At 44.5% G+C, this 21128-nt stretch overlaps 1 protein-coding gene across 1 annotated transcript in view; it reads right to left on the reverse strand.

Annotated features, from left to right (window-relative positions):
- Positions 1-737: 737 nt before the first annotated feature.
- Positions 738-21128, reverse strand: part of LOC120027734 (SH3 and PX domain-containing protein 2A-like) — a 121248-nt gene continuing 100857 nt past the window's right edge. The window contains exons 8-16 of the mRNA XM_038972739.1: positions 19488-19601; positions 16532-16615; positions 9611-9728; positions 5331-5493; positions 5100-5184; positions 4911-5069; positions 4117-4166; positions 3888-4007; positions 738-2892 (exon numbers count right to left, since the gene is read on the reverse strand). Of these exons, the coding sequence (XP_038828667.1) occupies positions 814-2892; positions 3888-4007; positions 4117-4166; positions 4911-5069; positions 5100-5184; positions 5331-5493; positions 9611-9728; positions 16532-16615; positions 19488-19601 (2972 nt within the window). The 3' untranslated portion in view covers positions 738-813. The remainder of the gene's footprint in view (positions 2893-3887; positions 4008-4116; positions 4167-4910; positions 5070-5099; positions 5185-5330; positions 5494-9610; positions 9729-16531; positions 16616-19487; positions 19602-21128) is intronic.

The raw sequence follows: 21128 nt of genomic DNA on the forward strand, positions 1-21128 counted from the left end.
ACATTAAAGAACAAAACATACAATAATGTCTAAAAAAGATAATCAAAGAATTTGTCATTTTACGTGAGTCAATTGTGACTCACTGAGAGTCACTGATATCTCTCCCGTTCTCTTGTTTTTTTCTTATTTGATTCTGAACATTCTACTACAACACTTCTAGATTGATCCTATTCGCTCGGTAACGCTCCTAAACACTCATACTCAAGTGATTCTCTTGAACGTTACAAAAATAATTTTGGTGGTATTCATGCTCATAGGCCTATGGCACTGTAATACATTTGGTAATGACGTTGATTCACCGATGTGTTCCGTCCACTTCTTCGAACCCCCATTCAGTTGATCATCTACGAAAGGCACCTATTTGGCATTATAGTCACAAGGGCAGGTATAAGGCTTGCCATCATTGCCCAGCTATCTTATCTTTCTAATGTAAACCCCTTCTAGAAGGTGTCGTGTCAAATCGCATCGTTCCAAAGTTCCAAAAACATCTTTGTGTTTCTAACACTTGGGGTGACCAACCCCGTTTTCAGTCTCTCGTTACATCCCATATCGCACACAAAAATCTGGACTTTTAGTCTTTCATGTGTACATTTTAGTAAACCAGAAATAAAAGTGTCTCTTTCTCATTATAAGGTTAAAACAACATTTTTTTTGTTTGTTACATAAAGTATTTCAGAATCAATCATTTGTTTACATATTTGGAGCATATTGCTTGTGGTAGCTCTTGTGGGGTAACATTCTTATGGAGTGATGTCATCACCAATATTCTTAGTGACATCATCAAAGGGGGGCATTGTTATTATTATTAGGCCATTACTTTTTCCTCTCTAGGTAGTTGGAGGGGACCCAGCCCTTGCGGGGGTGCAGGGCATCTTGGACCTGGCAGTACCACCACCCATTGGGGTTCCTGTCTAGAACCTCCAGGCAGGTGCCCTCAGGGAAGCCCATGGTCTCATCGTCCCCCCGGTAGTCAGCGATGGAAACATATACCTCCCTCCCCAGGTTGTTATGGATCAGCTGGCTCTTCTCGATAGGCTTTGGCCTGACTGTGGAGACGGGGATACCATTACGCTGCACAACAACCCCAACCCTGCTCAAGGCATCCGTCCCGCCACCGGCGCCAAATCGTTCCGCCGAAGACCCCCTGGTGGTGATAGAGCGCTCTGAGGGTCTCGATCGGGTCTCGACTGTGACGGGTTGCGCACGCACAGCGTTGAAAGAGGAGTTACGGCGCACGCCGAGGGTAGCGGAACCGGAGCGGTACTGGTCAGTACGATACTGGTTGTGGGCGGCCAATGACTCGTTCCGCCTCAGGGAACTCGTCATGTAATGTTGACTGACCATGGCGGGCTGTGGTGCAGACACGAACACGGACTGGGGTCTGACGGCAGACTGCGGTCTCACCCCACCGTTCCTCATTCTCACGGCTCCGTTAACCAGCACAGCCGGCTTGGAGAAGCCCCCCGGAGGCTTGGAGGGGATGGGGGGAGTGTTCCTCGATCTCAGACCCCCTGGCGTATGGTGCACCTGGTGGTGATTGGTGAGTCCCTGGAGGTTGATGTCGTTGAGCGCCAGCACGCGCTGCTCATTCTTCTCCAGGCTGTTGGACTTGCTCCCGGTACCGCTGCCCGACCCAGAGCGCTGCCCGTCAGACTCGGACCCACCGCCGTCCCTTCCTTGGCGCATGGGCTCCAAATAAAAAGTGGGCGCCCAGCCTTCCTCGTCCCGCCAACGGATGTACCACCAGCCACTCTCCTGCCTCTCCAGGACTTCCACCTCCACCCCAGATGGAAAGCTCAGCTCTGACTCCTGGACCTTGTCGTAGGCGTCTGTGGTCCGGTATAGGTTGAACCCCTCCAGATCCGAATCTCCCCGGCTCCCTTTGGAGTAGATGGAGGAGAGGTCTGAGGTGCTGTTGCGGGAAGAATGGGAGTCCTCCGACGAGATGACGGAGGCCGTCTCTGAGTCTTTGAGCCCATGGACGGTATGCCGGAGCTGACCCGTGGGCCTCAACTGGCGCCTCAGGGAAGTGATGTCCATCCTCTCAGGGCACTGTGGCTCTGACTTGGTGGGGAGGAGAGGTTTAGGCCTCACTGAGGGCTTTGGCTTGGTGGAGGGGCTCTGGCCTATCCTTTGCTCCACCGTCCGGATGCCTGGAGGTTTCCTGGAACCTCTACCCGATTCGTCTGAGGACGACCTGGGGCTGGTGTCGGCTTTGGCTAGGGACTGGCTTCGGATCAGCTCCGGGGCGATCTTCTTCAATGGCTTTCCCCCTGCTAGAGGTGAAGACCCTGAGGCTTTGCGGGGTACAGTCGAGGAGTGGAAGATCCTTGGGGAGTTGGAACCGCCGCAGCCTTTGGCCGAAGCCCCTTCATCACCACTACTGCACCTGAAGCCATCATTCTCATAGATACATTCTTCCTTGGCCATCTCTTCAACGGACCTGAAGGACCTTCTTCTATAGCTGATAATCACAGGGGAGGTCTTGCAGACCGGAGGAGAACTACGGTACTTCTCACAGACCACACTGTTGATTTTCACCTCCAGGGGGCGATGTATTGTCTCTCCCTTCAGGGAATCTGTGTCCGACTCGCCCTCGCATCCAACAGCGGGAACGTCATATTCCGGTTCCTCATATACTGTGGGCCGGCTGGGGGATTCTGGGGCTTTGGAGGATGAGGAGATGGAGTGACTGGGAGAAGGTGATGGCGTCTCTTCTGAGTCTTGCTTTTTGGTGGGTGGAGCTGGGGGCGGGACTTTGGGGCGAGTAAGCGTGCTGGTTCGTCGGCTGAGGTTGGGCTTCTTGCGTTTGTCGATGTACGAGCAGGGGGCCCAACCCTCCGTCTCCCCGATCTGGACATACCACCAGCCCCCGGAGTTCTTCTCTATGACCTACAGAGAAGACAGGTGGGAAGATAACCAACAGTCAGACACACTTGATGGAACTATCACTTTATAATCAACATTCAGCCTCACTTGAACTTCACACTGATGAAAATAATATTTTTAACAATGGGTCCTGATCAAAAGTAGTGCCCTATAAAGGGAACAGGGTGTCATTTTGGAAGTAGACAATGTTTCTCATACATGTAGATCTCTTGAGCGTTGCGGTTATATAGATGTAGGATCTTAATTTGATCACCCTGCTGCAGAAGAACTTGGCATCTATAATGCACAGGGAGAGGGTCAGAGTAATAGTGTCCTATTTCTCTACTGCTGTTCTCTCCCTCCCTCCAACATCCCCTCCACTATCACACCATCATCCTCCCCATTTACAGATGTAGGACCTTCATTTGATCACTCTGTTGCAGGATAGCATTCCTGCAATGCAAGACATTTAAAACTTGTAGTGCATTTGAGATTTTAAAAGTCTTCTGAAGTGAGTAATTTCCAGTTAGAAATTTCAGACTTGATTTTCCCTTAGGAACAACGTATCAACCCCTACAAAAAAATATGTAGATTAATTATAATCGACATAATAATTCAAATTTCCTGTTGTTGCAGGATTATTTTTCCTGCTGTAGCAAACTGGCTCAAATTAAGATCCTACATCCTACATATTCTGGGTATCATTCTTGGTGCGACGGTTAGAGAAATCAAAACAAAAGCTCCTTTCTTCTAACTTAATGTCCACCCTGACATCCAGTTGGCCTCTATACAGTATGTAGCCAGCATCATCAAAATGAACAGACCGTCAAGGCCATATCTATGAAGCTTCAGCTGTCAGTTGTCATTCATATTTAATGTGCTCAGACAGATTTCAATACCAACATATGTACAGCGGTTCTGAGCATAGAGAGATCATATAGACAGTAGCCTATCCATCTATCCAGAAACGAAATATCTGTATATATACTGTATCTATCTCAAAGATTCTGGGTGCTTACGTCAGCTTTTTGTCCTCCACGGAAACTGATGCCATCAGAGATGCAGGACTGGAACTCTGCGATGGTGTAGTACTCCGCTTCCACAGTAGGGGGCTCTGGTGGCTTGGGTAACTGGAAGCCCTGCACAAACAAGAGGAATAGAAAAAGAAGCAATCTTGAGTTCAATGTTCTATGTTTATGTGTAAAAAAAAACGTTTTCTGATACATACTGTATTTGAGAGTGACTTACCAGATTTGTTTCTCTTCTAGGGGGAGGTTTTTGTCGGAGGTTGGGAGAGCCTAATGAATGGAATCATAGATTAGCATCATTTACTGTCAAATGTAGAAATGATAGAAGTGCAATTAGTAGTCTACTGTACACACATAACAGACGAGTACAAACCTTAGTATATCCGTAAAACCCCAATCAAAATGTTATATCACCCAGCACTATATATGTTTTTATTGCATTTTATTACACCCAAATATTAGTCACACAAATATATCCCAGCACCCAAATATTAGTCTAATAGATATATATTAGCACCCAAATATTAGTCAAATAGAAATATATTAGCACCCAAATATTAGTCTAATAGATATATATTAGCACCCAAATATTAGTCTAATAGATATATATTAGCACCCAAATATTAGTCTAATAGATATATATTAGCACCCAAATATTAGTCAAAGAGATATATATTAGCACCCAAATATTAGTCAAATAGATATATATTAGCACCCAAATATTAGTCTAATAGATATATATTAGCACCCAAATATTAGTCAAAGAGATATATATTAGCACCCAAATATTAGTCAAATAGATATATATATATATTAGCACCCAAATATTAGTGTAATAGATATATATTAGCACCCAAATATTAGTCTAATATTAGATTCACACTATACACCTTCGTCTTTCCATGTCTTACCTATAGCCTCAAAGCCTATGCAAGAAGAAAACAATATTTTACTTCAGTCAAGTAAATTGTCTAATTTGAATCAACATACAACTCCATAATCGATGACACTCACCTATCGACACTCTGTGTGGAGCGACACGTGCTACAGCAGGGGAACCAGGTTCCGTCTTCCCCTTACTGTCCTGTAGAGGACCACTAGCACCAGGGCCCAGGCTAGGACTGGAGGTACCCATCCCAGATCCAGAACTCAGCCCAGGACTGGGACTCGGACCTGGGCCGTGGTCGGGGCTGGGGTTGTGACCTGGGGCATAGGGCATGGGCAGGCTGATCTCACTCTTGGAGATGTGACGCTCAGGACTGGTGGAATCTCCATCCGTTTGGACATCCTTCGAATCAAATCAAACTTTATTTAAACTGCATTTGTACAGTAAAAAAAACTATTCAATACAAGAGATAAATCAAACAAAAGCTAATAAAATAGAAAAAAAGTGCTTAAAGACTAAAAAGCTAAAAGTTAATCTTAAAACCTTACCTTCTCACTGCTGGACTTCTTCTGGAGCAGGTTGCTGATCTCCATGATGTTGCCGATGATCTCCACAGGGCCTGTCAGGGTCTTCTTCCTACCCGGGGATGAGAAGTCCTCCTTCATCTTCTTCAGGTATGAGGCCGGGGCCCAGCCCTCCTTCCCCAGGTACCTAGCAGCAAAATTGGGGAGGAGAATGGAAGTTTACTCACCGGTCAAATAGTAACCCTTACCGGTCAAATAGTAACCCTTACCAGTAAAATAGTAACCCTTACCAGTAAAATAGTAACCCTCTACCGGTCAAATAATAACCCTCTACCGGTAAAATAGTAACCCTTACCGGTCAAATAATAACCCCCTACCGGTCAAATAGTAACCCCCTACCGGTCAAATAGTAACCCTTACTGGTCAAATAATAACCCCTACCGGGCAAATAGTAACCCCCTACCGGTCAAATAGTAACCCTCTACCGGTCAAATAGTAACCCTTACCGGTCAAATAGTAACCCCCAACCGGTCAAATAGTAACCCTCTACCGGTCAAATAGTAACCCCCTACCGGTCAAATAGTAACCCCCTACCGGTCAAATAATAACCCTCTACCGGTCAAATAGTAACTCCCTACCGGTCAAATAGTAACCCCCTACCGGTCAAATAGTAACCCTTACCGGTCAAATAGTAACCCCCTACCGGTCAAATAGTAATGCCCTACCGGTCAAATAGTAACCCCTACCGGGCAAATAGTAACCCTTACCGGTCAAATAGTAACCCTTACCAGTAAAATAATAACCCTCTACCGGTCAAATAGTAACCCTCTACCGGTCAAATAGTAACCCTCTACCGGTCAAATAGTAACTCCCTACCGGTCAAATAGTAACCCCCTACTGGTCAAATAGTAACCCCCTACCGGTCAAATAGTAACCCTTACCGGTCAAATAGTAACCCTTACCAGTCAAATAGTAACCCTTACCGGTCAAATAGTAACCCTTACCAGTAAAATAGTAACCCCTACCGGTCAAATAGTAACGCTTACCGGTCAAATAGTAACCCTTACCAGTAAAATAGTAACCCCCTACCGGTCAAATAGTAACCCCCTACCGGTCAAATAGTAACCCTTATCGGTCAAATAGTAACCCTTACCGGTCAAATAGTAACCCTTACCGGTCAAATAATAACCCCCTACTGGTCAAATAGTAACCCTTATCGGTCAAATAGTAACCCCCTAACGGTCAAATAGTAACCCCCTAACGGTCAAATAGTAACCCTTACCGATCAAATAGTAACCCCCTAACGGTCAAATAGTAACTCCCTACCGGTCAAATAGTAACCCCCTAACGGTCAAATAGTAACCCCCTAACGGGCAAATAGTAACCCCCTACCGGTCAAATAGTAACCCCCTAACGGGCAAATAGTAACCCCATAACGGTCAAATAGTAACCCCCTAACGGTCAAATAGTAACTCTCTACCGGTCAAATAGTAACCCCCTAACGGTCAAATAGTAACCCCCTAACGGTCAAATAGTAACTCTACCGGTCAAATAGTAACCCCCTAACGGTCAAATAATAACCCCCTACCGGTCAAACAGTAACCCCCAACCGGTCAAATAGTAACCCTTACCGGTCAAATAGTAACCCTTACCGGTCAAATAGTAACCCCCTACTGGTCAAATAGTAACCCTCTACCGGTCAAATAGTAACCCCCTACCGGTCAAATAGTAACCCTTACCGGTCAAATAGTAACCCCCTAACGGTCAAATAGTAACTCCCTACCGGTCAAATAGTAACCCTTACCGGTCAAACAGTAACCCTTACTGGTCAAATAGTAACCCCCTACCGGTCAAATAGTAACCCTTACTGGTCAAATAGTAACCCTTACTGGTCAAATAGTAACCCTCTACCGGTCAAATAGTAACCCCCTACCGGTCAAATAGTAACCCTTACCGGTCAAATAGTAACCCCCTACCGGTCAAATAGTAACCCCCTAACGGTCAAATAGTAACCCTTACCGGTCAAATAGTAACCCCCTAACGGTCAAATAGTAACCCCCTAACGGTCAAATAGTAACTCCCTACCGGTCAAATAGTAACCCCCTAACGGTCAAATAGTAACTCCCTACCGGTCAAATAGTAACCCCCTAACGGTCAAATAGTAACCCCCTAACGGGCAAATAGTAACCCCCTACCGGTCAAACAGTAACCCCCAACCGGTCAAATAGTAACCCTTACCGGTCAAATAGTAACCCTTACCGGTCAAATAATAACCCCCTACTGGTCAAATAATAACCCTCTACCGGTCAAATAGTAACCCTCTACCGGTCAAATAGTAACCCCCTACCGGTCAAATAGTAACCCCCTACCGGTCAAATAGTAACCCTTACCGGTCAAATAGTAACCCCCTACCGGTCAAATAGTAACCCTTACCGGTCAAATAGTAACCCCCTACCGGTCAAATAGTAACCCCCTACCGGTCAAATAGTAACCCTTACCAGTCAAATAATAACCCTCTACCGGTCAAATAGTAACCCCCTACCGGTCAAATAGTAACCCCCTACCGGTCAAATAGTAACCCTTACCGGTCAAATAGTAACCCCCTACTGGTCAAATAGTAACCCTCTACCGGTCAAATAGTAACCCTTACCAGTCAAATAATAACCCTCTACCGGTCAAATAGTAACCCCCTACCAGGGAAATAGTAACCCCTACCGGGCAAATAGTAACCCTTACCGGTCAAATAGTAACCCTTACTGGTCAAATAATAACCCTCTACCGGTCAAATAGTAACCCCCTACCGGTCAAATAGTAACCCCTACCGGGCAAATAGTAACCCCCTACCGGTCAAATAGTAACCCCTACCGGGCAAATAGTAACCCTTACCGGTCAAATAGTAACCCCCTACCGGTCAAATAGTAACCCTTACCGGTCAAATAGTAACCCTTACCGGTCAAATAGTAACCCTTATCGGTCAAATAATAACCCTCTACCGGTCAAATAGTAACCCTTACCGGTCAAATAGTAACCCTTACCGGTCAAATAGTAACCCTTATCGGTCAAATAATAACCCTCTACCGGTCAAATAGTAACCCCCTACCGGTCAAATAGTAACCCTTACTGGTCAAATAGTAACCCCTACCGGTCAAATAGTAACCCTTACCGGTCAAATAGTAACCCCTACCGGTCAAATAGTAACCCTCTACCGGTCAAATAATAACCCCCTACCGGTCAAATAATAACCCCTACCGGTCAAATAATAACCCCCTACTGGTCAAATAGTAACCCTCTACCGGTCAAATAGTAACCCCCTACCGGTCAAATAGTAACCCTTACCGGTCAAACAGTAACCCTTACCGGTCAAACAGTAACCCTTACCGGTCAAAAAGTGCATCTTGTGTTGACTACAAAGTCATTACAAGCAATACACTGTGATTACTTCCACTTGATGTCCGTCAGTAATACTACTGGTACATCAGCAGTAAAACATCTGACTACATCTTCAGCCAAGGTTGACAAGCATTCAAGAATTATTTACGGTCAAAGGGAGTCTTTATTTTGTTTATTCTCCCACTGACTGTCTACGACCACTAGATGTCCTCATACACATAGAAGAACATAGACTGATTCTGACTGTGGTGTGAGCCAGTAGGCTGCTGGGGGGGGGGGGGGGGGGCTCATATTAATTGCTGGAATGGAGTCAATGGAATGTAATCAAACACAAGGTAACCATGCGTTTGATGTGTGCGATACCATTCCATTAATTCCATTCCAGCCATTACTATGAGCCCGTCCTCCCCTATCAAGGTGCCTCTGTCCTCCTCTGGTCTGTGGATAATATATGAGAGATGTAACAGGACTGTTCTTTAAGCCAGAGCAGAGTCCAGAGTAGCATGTGGTAATCATCAGCTGGAGAGTGGAGCTCACAAGGCCGTCGGGGCCATGAGGAAACTACAAACAACAGGCCAGGAAATGCACATTTACTGAGTATACAACACACTCTGTCGCTCTTCCACCGAACAGGTCACACACAACGCATTCACCGGATCGCCAACGAGCCACATATGTTTTACAATACCATTCAACAGATGAGATGTACCTCTGCCGTGATCACATCTCCGAAAATAATGATAGGGGACTCATTTCATTAGAGTGTTAGAAAATGTACTTTAAAATCCCTAATAGGTGTAAATTCTTAACTGGAGCAATGTTTTCCGTTGGCTAAGGTGCCTGTCACTCCATGGTGAGGACCAATCAGAGGAAGCCCTCCACAGTAAGGACCAATGGGAGGAGGTGATGCTCACCTGATGTACCACCAGCCCTCCAGGTTCTTTTGGATGACCTCCACGGTGACCCCTTTCTCAAAACCGATCTCGTCCTTCCCCTGGCTGGCGTACGGCTGCACCGTCATGTACTTCTCTTCTACACGGGTCGATGGAAGGAAGGACAGAAAAAATGGAGAGAATCAACATTTCTGTTCAGTAAATCTCAGTAATGAACCCCTTGGAAAACTCCCCTTGAATTTCCCAAAGTATTTCAATCAATTAATGTTCTCTTAGAAAGCAACGCAGAGGTAAAAGTATCGGGAATCACCCAGTTAGCCATTTTATCTGTTTTATTTGTTCAAGCCAGCATGGATACCCTGACTGTATCCATTCCACGTGTATCCTCCAATACAACCACAAACAGCACCCACTACTGGCCAAACCTCTCATCACATCCACAACACTCTCAAACTCTTCCTTATCACAGCTAGAATGTGACAGAGGCAACCCAGCCGGGACCCACTGTGGACCCATAATAAACACTGTTGAGTGAACAACACTGCGGACTGGATCCCTTTGAAATGGCTGCAGAGCTGCAGAGATGCAGTATGGAGCCTCCCTGTTGGAGATAAGGAACCTGTGGAAGCTCTCAGATCTTAATCTGGCTCCACTTGGCCGCAGGGATTTAGAGTGGGATGATCCGTAGGGGGATTCAACTACTGTGGGAACAGCCAAGTGCAAGTATGAGTGGTAGTAGTGAGGGGTAGATAGATAGGGCCACTTTAAGCAGCTGTTGCTTCAATGGTTTAGATATACAGGGGCATGGGAGGGAATGGAGATAAAAACAGGGAGAGAATCGGAGTTGGTCCGGTGAGAATGGCTTGTGTCTCAAATGATCCCCTATATTGTCCCATATAGTGCACTACCTTTGACTATGTCAATAGCAGTGCAATGTGCAAGAAGCAGTGCACTATAGGATGACTATAGTGTCATTTGGGACACAGCCAATGTGTCCCTGGGTGGGATGGGGAAGTGAAACAGGAGAAACAGGAACTTCAGAGGTGTGAATGTGCATGTGTCAGTCTGTTTACAATGGGTGGGGTGTTGTGAGGTTTTAGTGGGAACATATTCTACTGCTGCCTGTCATTCCAAGCTGAGGGGCTTGGGTCAATTATAGAGAGCTGTAAGGAATGTCTAGGGGTTTTTGGACTAGGTAGCACAGGGAGTGTTTGTAGGGTGGGGGTGTGTGTGTGGTTGAGGACGTCTGAGTACTTACAGGTGGAGAGGGAATACGGTGTGAGTGTGGGTTTGTGACAGTGTGTGTGTGTGTGTGTGTGTGTGCGTGCGTGCGTGCGTGCGTGCGTGTGTGCGTGCGTGTGTGTGTGTGTGTGCGCGCGTGCCTGTGAGTGTGGGTGTGTATTCAAACGTACGTATCATGTGTGTGAGCTCTCTGGACATGTACTGTATGTGTACGTGTGTCTCACACCGTCTTAGTGAGTGTTTAGACCAGTCAGCTGGGCCCAAAGCCCCAAACAGTGAGTTGAGAAGGAGGTTATCAGCACACTGCCATAAATCACATTAGACTCTGCTGTAACTGATCCTGTTCTCTAGACATACAGACAGAGGAACAGGGTGGAGGAGACTGGATAGAGTGTTTGACCTAATGACTCGCCCTGTCAACAACACATGAGGTAATCGATGAGGTGAGGTCATCCTGCTGTCACTAGCCAATCATCACCTATGGATTTCATCGGACCAGCCAATCAGACTGTACTGACCTAACATTGGGTCAGAAGAATTTGTGGGTTTGACCGAACAATGAAATAACAAGGGATCCATTCGTTTTTCTTGGGAGTATTTTTGGCGATAAAGTTACCAAAGGCAGGCCCATTGACCTGAGGTAGGGTCAGAGTAAGTGGACTATAAAACAATAACAAAGCGATCCATTTAGCTTCCTGCTTTGTCTTCTTTGGGAGTATTTTGGCGATAAAGTTAACAACTTTAGACCCATTGACTTGACGTAGGGTAGGAACAACAACAAAGTAATCAATTTTTGCTTCCTCCTCTGTGGTGTTAATCCATAAGATTTAGCACCTGGCACTTATCTTCTCTCCTTATCTTGTTTACTATCTCGTTTCCACGGTAACTAAATCCTTGACTCCACGGGAAAATATTATATTTCTCACAAATGGTTCAAGTATTCCATTAGTAAAGAGTGTTTCTGGGTAGTTTCAGATAAGTTCTTAAGAAGACAATTCATTAATATTGTAAGATTAGACTCCCTACTTTCCTCTCTCTAACTCATGCATGCTTCTTTCTCGAATCTTTCTTTAAATTCCTCCCATCCTCTCCACTTTCTCAAATCTCTTGCAATAAGGTTGAGCAGGAGGTGGATAGAGTATTTATGTAATCGTGGAAAGATAAATTAAGAAAGAGTGTCCGTGTCTAATGACAAGAGTGCATCTTCATAGAACGAACCATGAGATACGGTATTTATCCATTTTCTTATGTCTATGGAGAGAACACTCAGGGTAGAGTAATTCTAAGTATTCTTTATGGTCAATGATCATGTCCCTGATACGCTTAACTCTACTTTTAGCTTCCTAGAAACTAATGCTGAGCGATTAACTGACGTCGGTTCAATTACTTGAAATCCATTTCGTTTTTAGTTTTTCTGTGAGCCCAACACTCCATTTCTCCAGTGAGAAATCAAATAATAATAAATCAAGTCAAGAACTATGTGGGATGCCTGGCTGAACGGAGTTGTACCATAATGACCATAATCCATTGCACCTGCTCTTTCTGGTGCAGACAGAGATGGATACAATTTTACTATACACAGACTGCATAGACTGCATGAGAGAGGAATGCACTCAATGATGAGAGAGGGATAGAGACAGTTTGTGAAAGTGTGCCTTATCTACTTTGAAGGACTAGTAACATTATTTTGTCAGACAGCTCTGCTGCATACCAAGGCAAGCTAGCTTAGCTAAATAGGATGACTAAAGACAGTATGGGGAGAACAGAGATAACTTTGTCTGGCTGTTTGGCTGCTAATGCTGAGCAGAGATGAGATGATGACTTTAAGGAATTCAAGATAATAGAGTCATCAAATAAAAACAAAGTAATATACAAAAGTGAAATATTATTTCATAGTGATTTTTTATTTTTCTATTGATGTCTACCCAATGGGGACCTGACAGAGACAATGGAATATTTTCAATGTTTGGGCAATTGAATGTTCACTATTTTGGGTTCTGTAATGTCCATTAAAAAGCTCTAAAATCATTTTAATGTCATTATCTCACAACGAATTTAATATTTGTAAAAAAAAATCGAAAACCATGTTTCTTTTTTTATAATCGAACCGAAACCGAACCGACCCCAAACAGCACTAATAATCACTCAGCACTGCTAGAAACGGTCTGTGCATGCTGCCTCAAAGCGCCCTATCTGTGCTGCCTGATACAAACATGCCTCGTCTGGCATTCATAATGACCACAGTCAGCAGTATTTTCATGGTGGGATAATTTTGTAGGGTGGAAACAAGGCCTCTAATCTGAAGTCATGAATGAGTTAGCATGCAGCAGTGCTTCTGATGGTGCCAGCTGAAAGCAACACTGGACTCCCAACTGAAACCCTGGCTGTTAAAATGTGTCAGCCGCAACAGGGGACAATATATCACTACTATCTGTTTTTGCTGGTTGATGTCTCTAGTACAGCATCCTTACACAGGCATGTACTGTACGTTGACCCAGAGTCTCAAGTGAAGTCATCTAGGATATTGGATATGATGATGATATAGAATATTGATTTCAAGTACAGTGAAATGCCTTTCCCAACCATGCAGTAATCAATATCAGTAGTACTACAACAAAAATGTATGACAATGCCTACTAATTATGCCACACGCAATGATTGTCCTGATTCCTTCATGGCAGCAGTTACATCAGTGGCTCACACTAGAGGTCGACCGATTAATCGTCATGGCCGATTAATTAGGGCCGATTTCAAGTTTTCATAACAGTCGGTAATCTGCATTTTTGGAAGCCGATTTTGGCCGATTACATTGCACTCCACGAGGAGACTGCGTGGCAGGCTGACCACCTGTTACGCGAGTGCAGCAAGGAGCCACGGTAAGTTGCTAGCTAGCATTAAACTTACCTTATAAAAAACAATCAATCTTCACATAATCACTAGTTAACTACACATGGTTGATGATATTACTAGTTTAACTTGCTTGTCCTGCGTTGCAAATAATCAATGCAGTGCCTATTAATTTATCATCGAATCACAGCCTAATTCGCCAAATGGGTGATGATTTAACAAGCGCATTCGCGAAAAAAGCGTTGCACCAATGTACCTAACCATAAACATCAATGCCTTTCTTAAAATCAATACACAAGTATATTTTTTTAAACCTGCATATTTAGTTAAAATAAATTCATGTTAGCAGGCAATATTAACTAAGGAAATTGTGTCACTTCTCTTGCGTTCTGTGCAAGCAGAGTCAGGGTATATGCAGCAGTTTAGGCCGCCTGGCTCGTTCCGAACTGTGTGAAGACAATTTCTTCCCAACAAAGCCCGTAATTAATTTGCCAGAATTTTACATAATTATGACATAACATTGAAGATTGTGCAATGTAACAGCAATATTTAGACTTATGGATGTCACCCGACTTATGGATGTCAATAGGGAACGGTTCCGTATTTCACTGAAAGAATAAATGTTTTGTTTTCGAAATGATAGTTTCCGGATTTGACCATATTAATGACCTAAGGCTTGCATTTGTGTGTTTATTATATTATAATTAAGTCTATGATTTGATATTTGATAGAGCAGTCTGACTGAGCGGTGGTAGGCAGCAGCAGGCTCGTAAGCATTCATTCAAACAGCACTTTCCTGCGTTTGCCAGCAGCTCTTCGCAATGCTTCAAGCACAGTGGTGTTTATGACTTCAAGCCTATCAGCTCCTGAGATTAGGCTGGCAATACTATGGCCAGCCTAATTAAAATAAAAGTATTCATTCAGTATTGTTGTAATTGTCATTATTACAAATATATATATAAAAATCGGCCGATTACTCGGTATCGTCTTTTTTGGTCCTCCAATAATCGGTATCGGCGTTGAAAAATCATAATCGGTCGACCTCTAGCTCACACACACAGAAGTGGATCCATCCACTGTTATAGGCTCCTGCCTGTGATTAAAGCCAGGCTTCAGTATGGGCTACTGCCCCACTTCACACTTTCCACCAGCCTATTCCAGCCAGCCCATTCCTCCTGCTGCTACTCCTCTGAGAGAGCTAGCTACCTAACTGTAAATGCTTCGCTCAGCTCTGGCTGGAGACTATGGCGAGGCTCTGGCATCCCATATTAGTACATTCACCAAAAGCGTCCAAAGAGCTGGATGTAGTCATCACATGGAAATCGTTGGCTTACATTGAACTAGTATTTTTTCTCCTGTGCAGTATAAATAGGACCTGTGGGTTTTCCTGAGCATCTGTATAGGAAAAACGATGTCCCATGTTATAGATTAGTAAGACTGCAACTAGGAAGTGGAGTTTTTCCTGGTCAGGTCATGTGGTTAGGAAAAACTCCTGGCCCGAAAGTATATAGGTCATCGCAGGCCTGTATAAAATTCATCAACACAGGCACTAACTCATACCATCTGACACAAGTTCCCCCTGTGTTGGATCAGCTCTGTTGAATCACTTATGTTTATTGTCTCTTTGACTGGTCTGGGATCAGAGTTAAGCTATACCAGGTGAGTCACGCCCCATGTATGTTATTGGGAGCCTGGGAAGTTATATGAGTCCCAGGTCAGTTTCAGTAAACAAACAGACACAAGACAGAGCCAGGTGGAGTGAGTGGGTTAAAACTAATCCTAAAACCAGATGGCTGATCTCTCCTGGTCTTATTAGAGGGATGAGAAATGACTCTGGCTCTAGGTAGGAGTAGGCCACAGACACCGATCTAGGATCAGCCTCCCCAAATCCTATCTATATCAATGACAGAGAACATCTAACAGACCTTCAATCAGCGTATATAGCAACTTCATCCTTCAATATAGTGACGACTTTTTTGATCAAATATGAGTAGAAGTAGCCTTTTAATAGCCACAGATCTTGGATCAGCTTATCTTCCCCAGATTCCAACCATAACCATTAGAGGATAAATGCAAAGCTGACCTTGGACCAGATTAAATACTAGACAATATGAGACATAGGCTCATGTCTGTCTGGGTCCATCAAAGAGAATTCATTATGACTCAACAGCAACTCTCCATTGAGACGTATTCCAGTATTGCAGTGGCCAGGGGAGCTTGGCAACGTGATACATTCAAGAGTGTGAGAACATATCTTTACCAATAAATGTTCAGTAAAAACTCAGTCATTAAAATCGAATGGTTCTGACCCTGGAGGGAGTTGTATAAGTACATGAAGTAGCACTGCACACAGTAATGTTAAGAACAGCTATTGGCCATCAAGGTTGTTACTGTTGTCCTGTCTGAATCAGATACCCCTCATTATCTCATCTGTTTCATGTTAGTACATGATTCTGTTACGCAGAGCAAAATGAAGAAATAATGATCTTTCTAAAAGTAGAGAAAAGTGTGGTAAATGTAACTCCGGGAGCTGAAATCTACAGGACCACCCAATGTGCTGTTTGTGATGTTGGCGTTAAGCTGGAGTTGTTGTTGGCTGACTGTCATGGATGTAAATGAGTTTTCTTGCGATGAAGGAAGGAGTGTGTATGTGTGTGGTTCTGACAGAGGCCACTTGAGAGTGTCTCTGTGCTTGTGTGTTTGTGTGTTTGTGTGTGTGTGTGTGTGTGTGTGTGTGTGTGTGTGTGTGTGTGTGTGTGTGTGTGTGTGTGTGTGTGTGTGTGTGTGTGTGTGTGTGTGTGTGTGCGTGTTTGCGTGTGTGTGTGTGTCTGTGTGTGTTGACTGTGTGTTCACCTCGACTCTGCTGGCGGTTCACTATGCCTCCCAAGGTCCATCTGCGGTCCAGTCTCTTCAGATGAGCCTTGCGTCTCTTAGTAACTGATGACGGGACGGACGGTGAAAACAAAGAAAAACAAAGAAACATGAACTTAAGAAGCGTATTACAAAATGAAAGAAGGCAAAAAGCCGGCGTTAGTTAGTTGGATGGTGAAAACATGACATGGAAAGCCAGCAAATAAACGGTGTCCATTTTAAGCTATGCATAGTAAATGACATGATTTGTAATAGCGTATTAGCAAATGGTTTTGCAGAAAGAATTGATATTCATTGTTGTCATGATAATGAGTTCACGCGCACGTTTCACAGTCAAGCAGCTAAACTTCTTGAAGGGTGAGTATTTCTGGGGACTGAGTTGTGCTGACAGTATAAAGGAAGAGTGGAATCACAGATATCCTGAGGACAGAGAGAACGAGGTCATAAACACAGAGATATTTCCTTACGAGAGACAACTGCCCAGAGGAGCTATCCTCCACATCGTCTGTCACCGAAAGACCGAAAGAGAACAAGCCCCACATTAAAAGAGGAAGCAATGATCATATAAATAGAATGAATAGAAAGGACGTCTCCATTCATTACAAATTACCAGGGTTAGCTCGTCCAAGCCTGTTCTATTCATTCAATCTCTATGACAATGATGACATGATGTATCATAGAAATATAATGTATAGAAAGGGTGTCTCTATTCATTACAAAATGCCAGGGTTAGAGATCCAAGCATGTTCTATTAATTATATTTCTATAGCAATGATGACTTGATGTATTATACAGTATCATCCAATCTAGTGTGTCTAGAACACTGAAATCTGTTGGTCTTCAAGGTTCTCACCACGACGTATTCCGTATTCAAGAAGGCCAATCCCCATACATAACGTTGTGTGTATCTGGGACCTTTCAAATGGTCACAGACATGCTACATCTGTGTGGCATAGTATCATACTAGCCCCTAGCATACGGTACACATGGTTTAAGATTGCCCAGCAAACTACATCTGTGTCCAATGTGTCGCTAATAGGTTTTCTAGCAACTGTATAGGAGAAAATAGATAAGAGTAAATCTCCATGTTAGCCTGTTAGGCTACCGTAACAGCTAGCTAAGTCCTCTGGTAAACTGTTCCGTTCCAGTCGCCCTTATAAGCAGGGTCCACTCTTGCAACACCACTGACTTACAGTAAAGTAAAACAGCCCTATTTGATACTGTCCAACTCGTTGCTTTCTGATGCCTCGCAGTTATCCTCCCTTCCTTAACGCATTCCCTAGGAGGACATAAACCAGACTTTCAGAACGGAGGAACGAGTGATGAGGATGGAGAACAGAATGAAATTACTGTCATCTCTCCCTTCATAATGGAGGGAAGAGGAGGAGGGAGAAACGGAGGAGTGAGGAGAGGAGGACAGAATCAAATGACTCTCATCTCTCTCTCTCTCTCCGTCTCCCATTGACCTCCTGATTGAAATATCAGATTGGGGACAGCCACAAAGGCAGACGTTATTCCAGGGTAATTCCAATAGACCAGACCTACCAGGCCCTGTCGTTCCTCCTCAGTGAGCTAGCTACAGTCTGCTATTGGTTTATATGACAGCAGACTGGGGCTTAATGAGTATGAGGGGGGGGGGGGGGGGGGAGACAGGGTAGTTACCAGAGATATGAGATATGCAGTGGTGTGTGAAAACTGAGTAGGCAGGCTCTAATGGGGAAGGTGTTGATAGAGGAGTGTTTTGTGGGATGGGAGGGATGTGTGTTTGTGTGTCTGCATTTCCTCTCTGCGAGTCTCTGACCCAGATCCCTAGGTATTTCCAGGCTCCAGCTACATGACCGTCTTTTTCCTTAAAGGCTGTCACAGACTTTCACTACCAGCCCAGTACCACCCAGTACCACCCAGTACCACCCAGTACCACCCAGTCTCTCTCTCTCTCTCTCTCTCTCTCTCTCTCTCTCTCTCTCTCTCTCTCTCTCTCTCTCTCTCTCTCTCTCTCTCTCTCTCTCTCTCTCTCTCTCTCTCTCTCTCTCTCTCTCTCTCTCTCTCTCTCTCTCTCTCTCTCTCTCTCTCTCTCTCTCTCTCTCTCTCTCTCTCTCTCTCTCTCTCTCTCTCTCTCTCTCTCTCTCTCTCGAGTGACTGCAGTCTGCATTAAGGGGAGCTGGGGGCCACGGCAGCTGCAGAGGACCTGTCATCACATGCTGGGATGTGGGGTGCCAGTTTACAGTGTAACAGTGCCATGGGCCAGCGTGAGGATCATAAAGCAATGTGTCTTAATGAGAGACAGGGAGAGAGCCTTACATACCCTGGTGGCAGTCTATGACACACAAAGCATTACGGCATAATGATTACACTATACCAGGTAGTCTCCATGGGTTACTAAAACTGATGGAAAACAGAGGTAATATGACTTTAACGGTGGGGGAGTGTATGTGTGTATGTCTGTGTGTGTGTATGTCTGTGTGTGTGTATGTCTGTATGTGCATGTCTGTCTGCCTGCCTGGGTGTAACACACAGCTAAGGCGCTACAGTGTCATCCCGAAGCACCAAAAGGAAAGGGAGCTTATTCTCTAGTGATGAAATATGCCCTCCAAACAGTCAGACTAAACATTATTGCAAAAAAAGAGGTCATGACAAAACTCCTTGAAAGAGTAGTGAAGGAATTTCCTCTGGTGCCAAAATATCCAGCCTGATGCAAACCCTGTAATTTGAACAAAGGGCATTCGGCTGGGTTTGTTACAGTGTCTGTTTCCTGCTCTGACCCTGGTCCTCGAGGTTCCTGCTGTCCAAGCACAACTATTAGTTGTCATGCCTAAGGCCTTAGTAATGAGGGTAGGGATATTTAGCAGGGAGAATGGCTGGTGTGTGTTACCTAAGGCCTTAGTAATGATGGTAGTGCTATTTAGCAGGGAGAATGGCTGGTGTGTGTGTGTGTTACCTTCTCCTGTCCTGACGGTGCTAAGTTCCAGGTCATCTCTAGTGCCGTTCTGTGAGTCCAGGTATGTGGCCGGCACCCAACCCTGCTCCTCGGCTGTACTGACGAACCACCAACCTATAACAAAGACACACACACACACACACACATTAGTTTGTGCAGAGCCACATGGAGAGACACACACACACACACACACACACACACACAAACACATTCTTTATACACTATGACACAGAAAGAAAATAGACAGACACACACACACACACACATATTTACCAGCCATTCTCCCTGCTAAATATCACTACCATCATTACTAAGGCCTTAGGCATGACACCTAATAGTTGGGCTTGGACTCCAAACACACTTACACATTGTGATTTACATTCAATAATGGAAATAGAACTCCAGAATTGATCGGGTGTTAGTGTTTCTCTTGGTCCAGGCGTTCATTTATATCGGCTACATGGAGAGCAGTGAAGTGATGTAACCAGGGAACTTTTCACCTGCTTGGAAAGCTGCTATCATTACAAAACCACCAGACGTCTCAGAGTAGCGGTACTGATCATGGATCAGTTTTTCATTTTAAAATCATAATGATTGAGATTATATGGACAGGGAGAACCTGATCCTAGATCAGCACTCTAGGGTTAGGGTCACGTTTTTTCATATATGTGCCCGGAGTGCAGAGGAAAATGGTCACTTAAGGTTCAAGGAGGTAGAAGTTGTCCCTGAACCACAGATCTAGGATCAGATGACCATAACTGAGTTCTAACCTGAAACCATCAAGGGGATTAAATAAGAGCTGACCCTGTATCAGTGCAATGGTTAAGGATTGACTTGAACTTAGTCTCAAAAAGAAAATCCTAGTCTAGCATTTCGAGAGGTGTTTGTGGGACAATAAAGATTTTTGATTCGAATTGACTCGCCTCTACCTAGACCTGATTGAATGCAAAAACACATGTCAAATCGGGAACCAAACCAAACCGAAACTCACTAAAAGAGAGAAGAAAAGAAGCCATCGATCCCTCCCTGACAGTTAGCATGTGTCTTTGTGTTTTAGTTCTGCAGCGGTAGCACGAATCCAGATTCTCCGACTGTCTATTCTGTTTACGAAGTTCGGAGGCTCCCCAAGCATTTCATCCGTAACATTTGGGTTCAACGTGGACTATTCAGAGTCATAAATAGTAGGGAAGCTGCCTTTCAGTGAACCTCGAAGATACAGGATAATGGATGACTTTCTGCAGCCTATAACGCACCCAGACGTACGCCATATGCTAACACACACAGGCGCACTCTTGACGGATGCACATATGTACACATACACAATAACTCGCACGCTCTGACAGTATAAAAGAGAAGAGAGCGAGGCAACGAGCACAACTATTTTTTTCTCTCCAATGGAGTCCAACAATTAAGTCATCAGCTCTTGACTGTATTAACAGTCATATGGCGAGGTCCTATGATGTGGTTTGACACACACACATACACACACACACACACACACACACACACACACACACACACACACACACACACAAATCAAGTCCTCACACACCCCATTTTATGTCCCTGCAAGACACGCCAAGTCACATTGGGAAATGAGACCTATTTGACCCATATGGAAAACATGTCTGTGTACAACAG

Source organism: Salvelinus namaycush, chromosome 2 (assembly GCF_016432855.1).
Source record: "Salvelinus namaycush isolate Seneca chromosome 2, SaNama_1.0, whole genome shotgun sequence".
Lineage (NCBI taxonomy): Eukaryota > Metazoa > Chordata > Actinopteri > Salmoniformes > Salmonidae > Salvelinus > Salvelinus namaycush.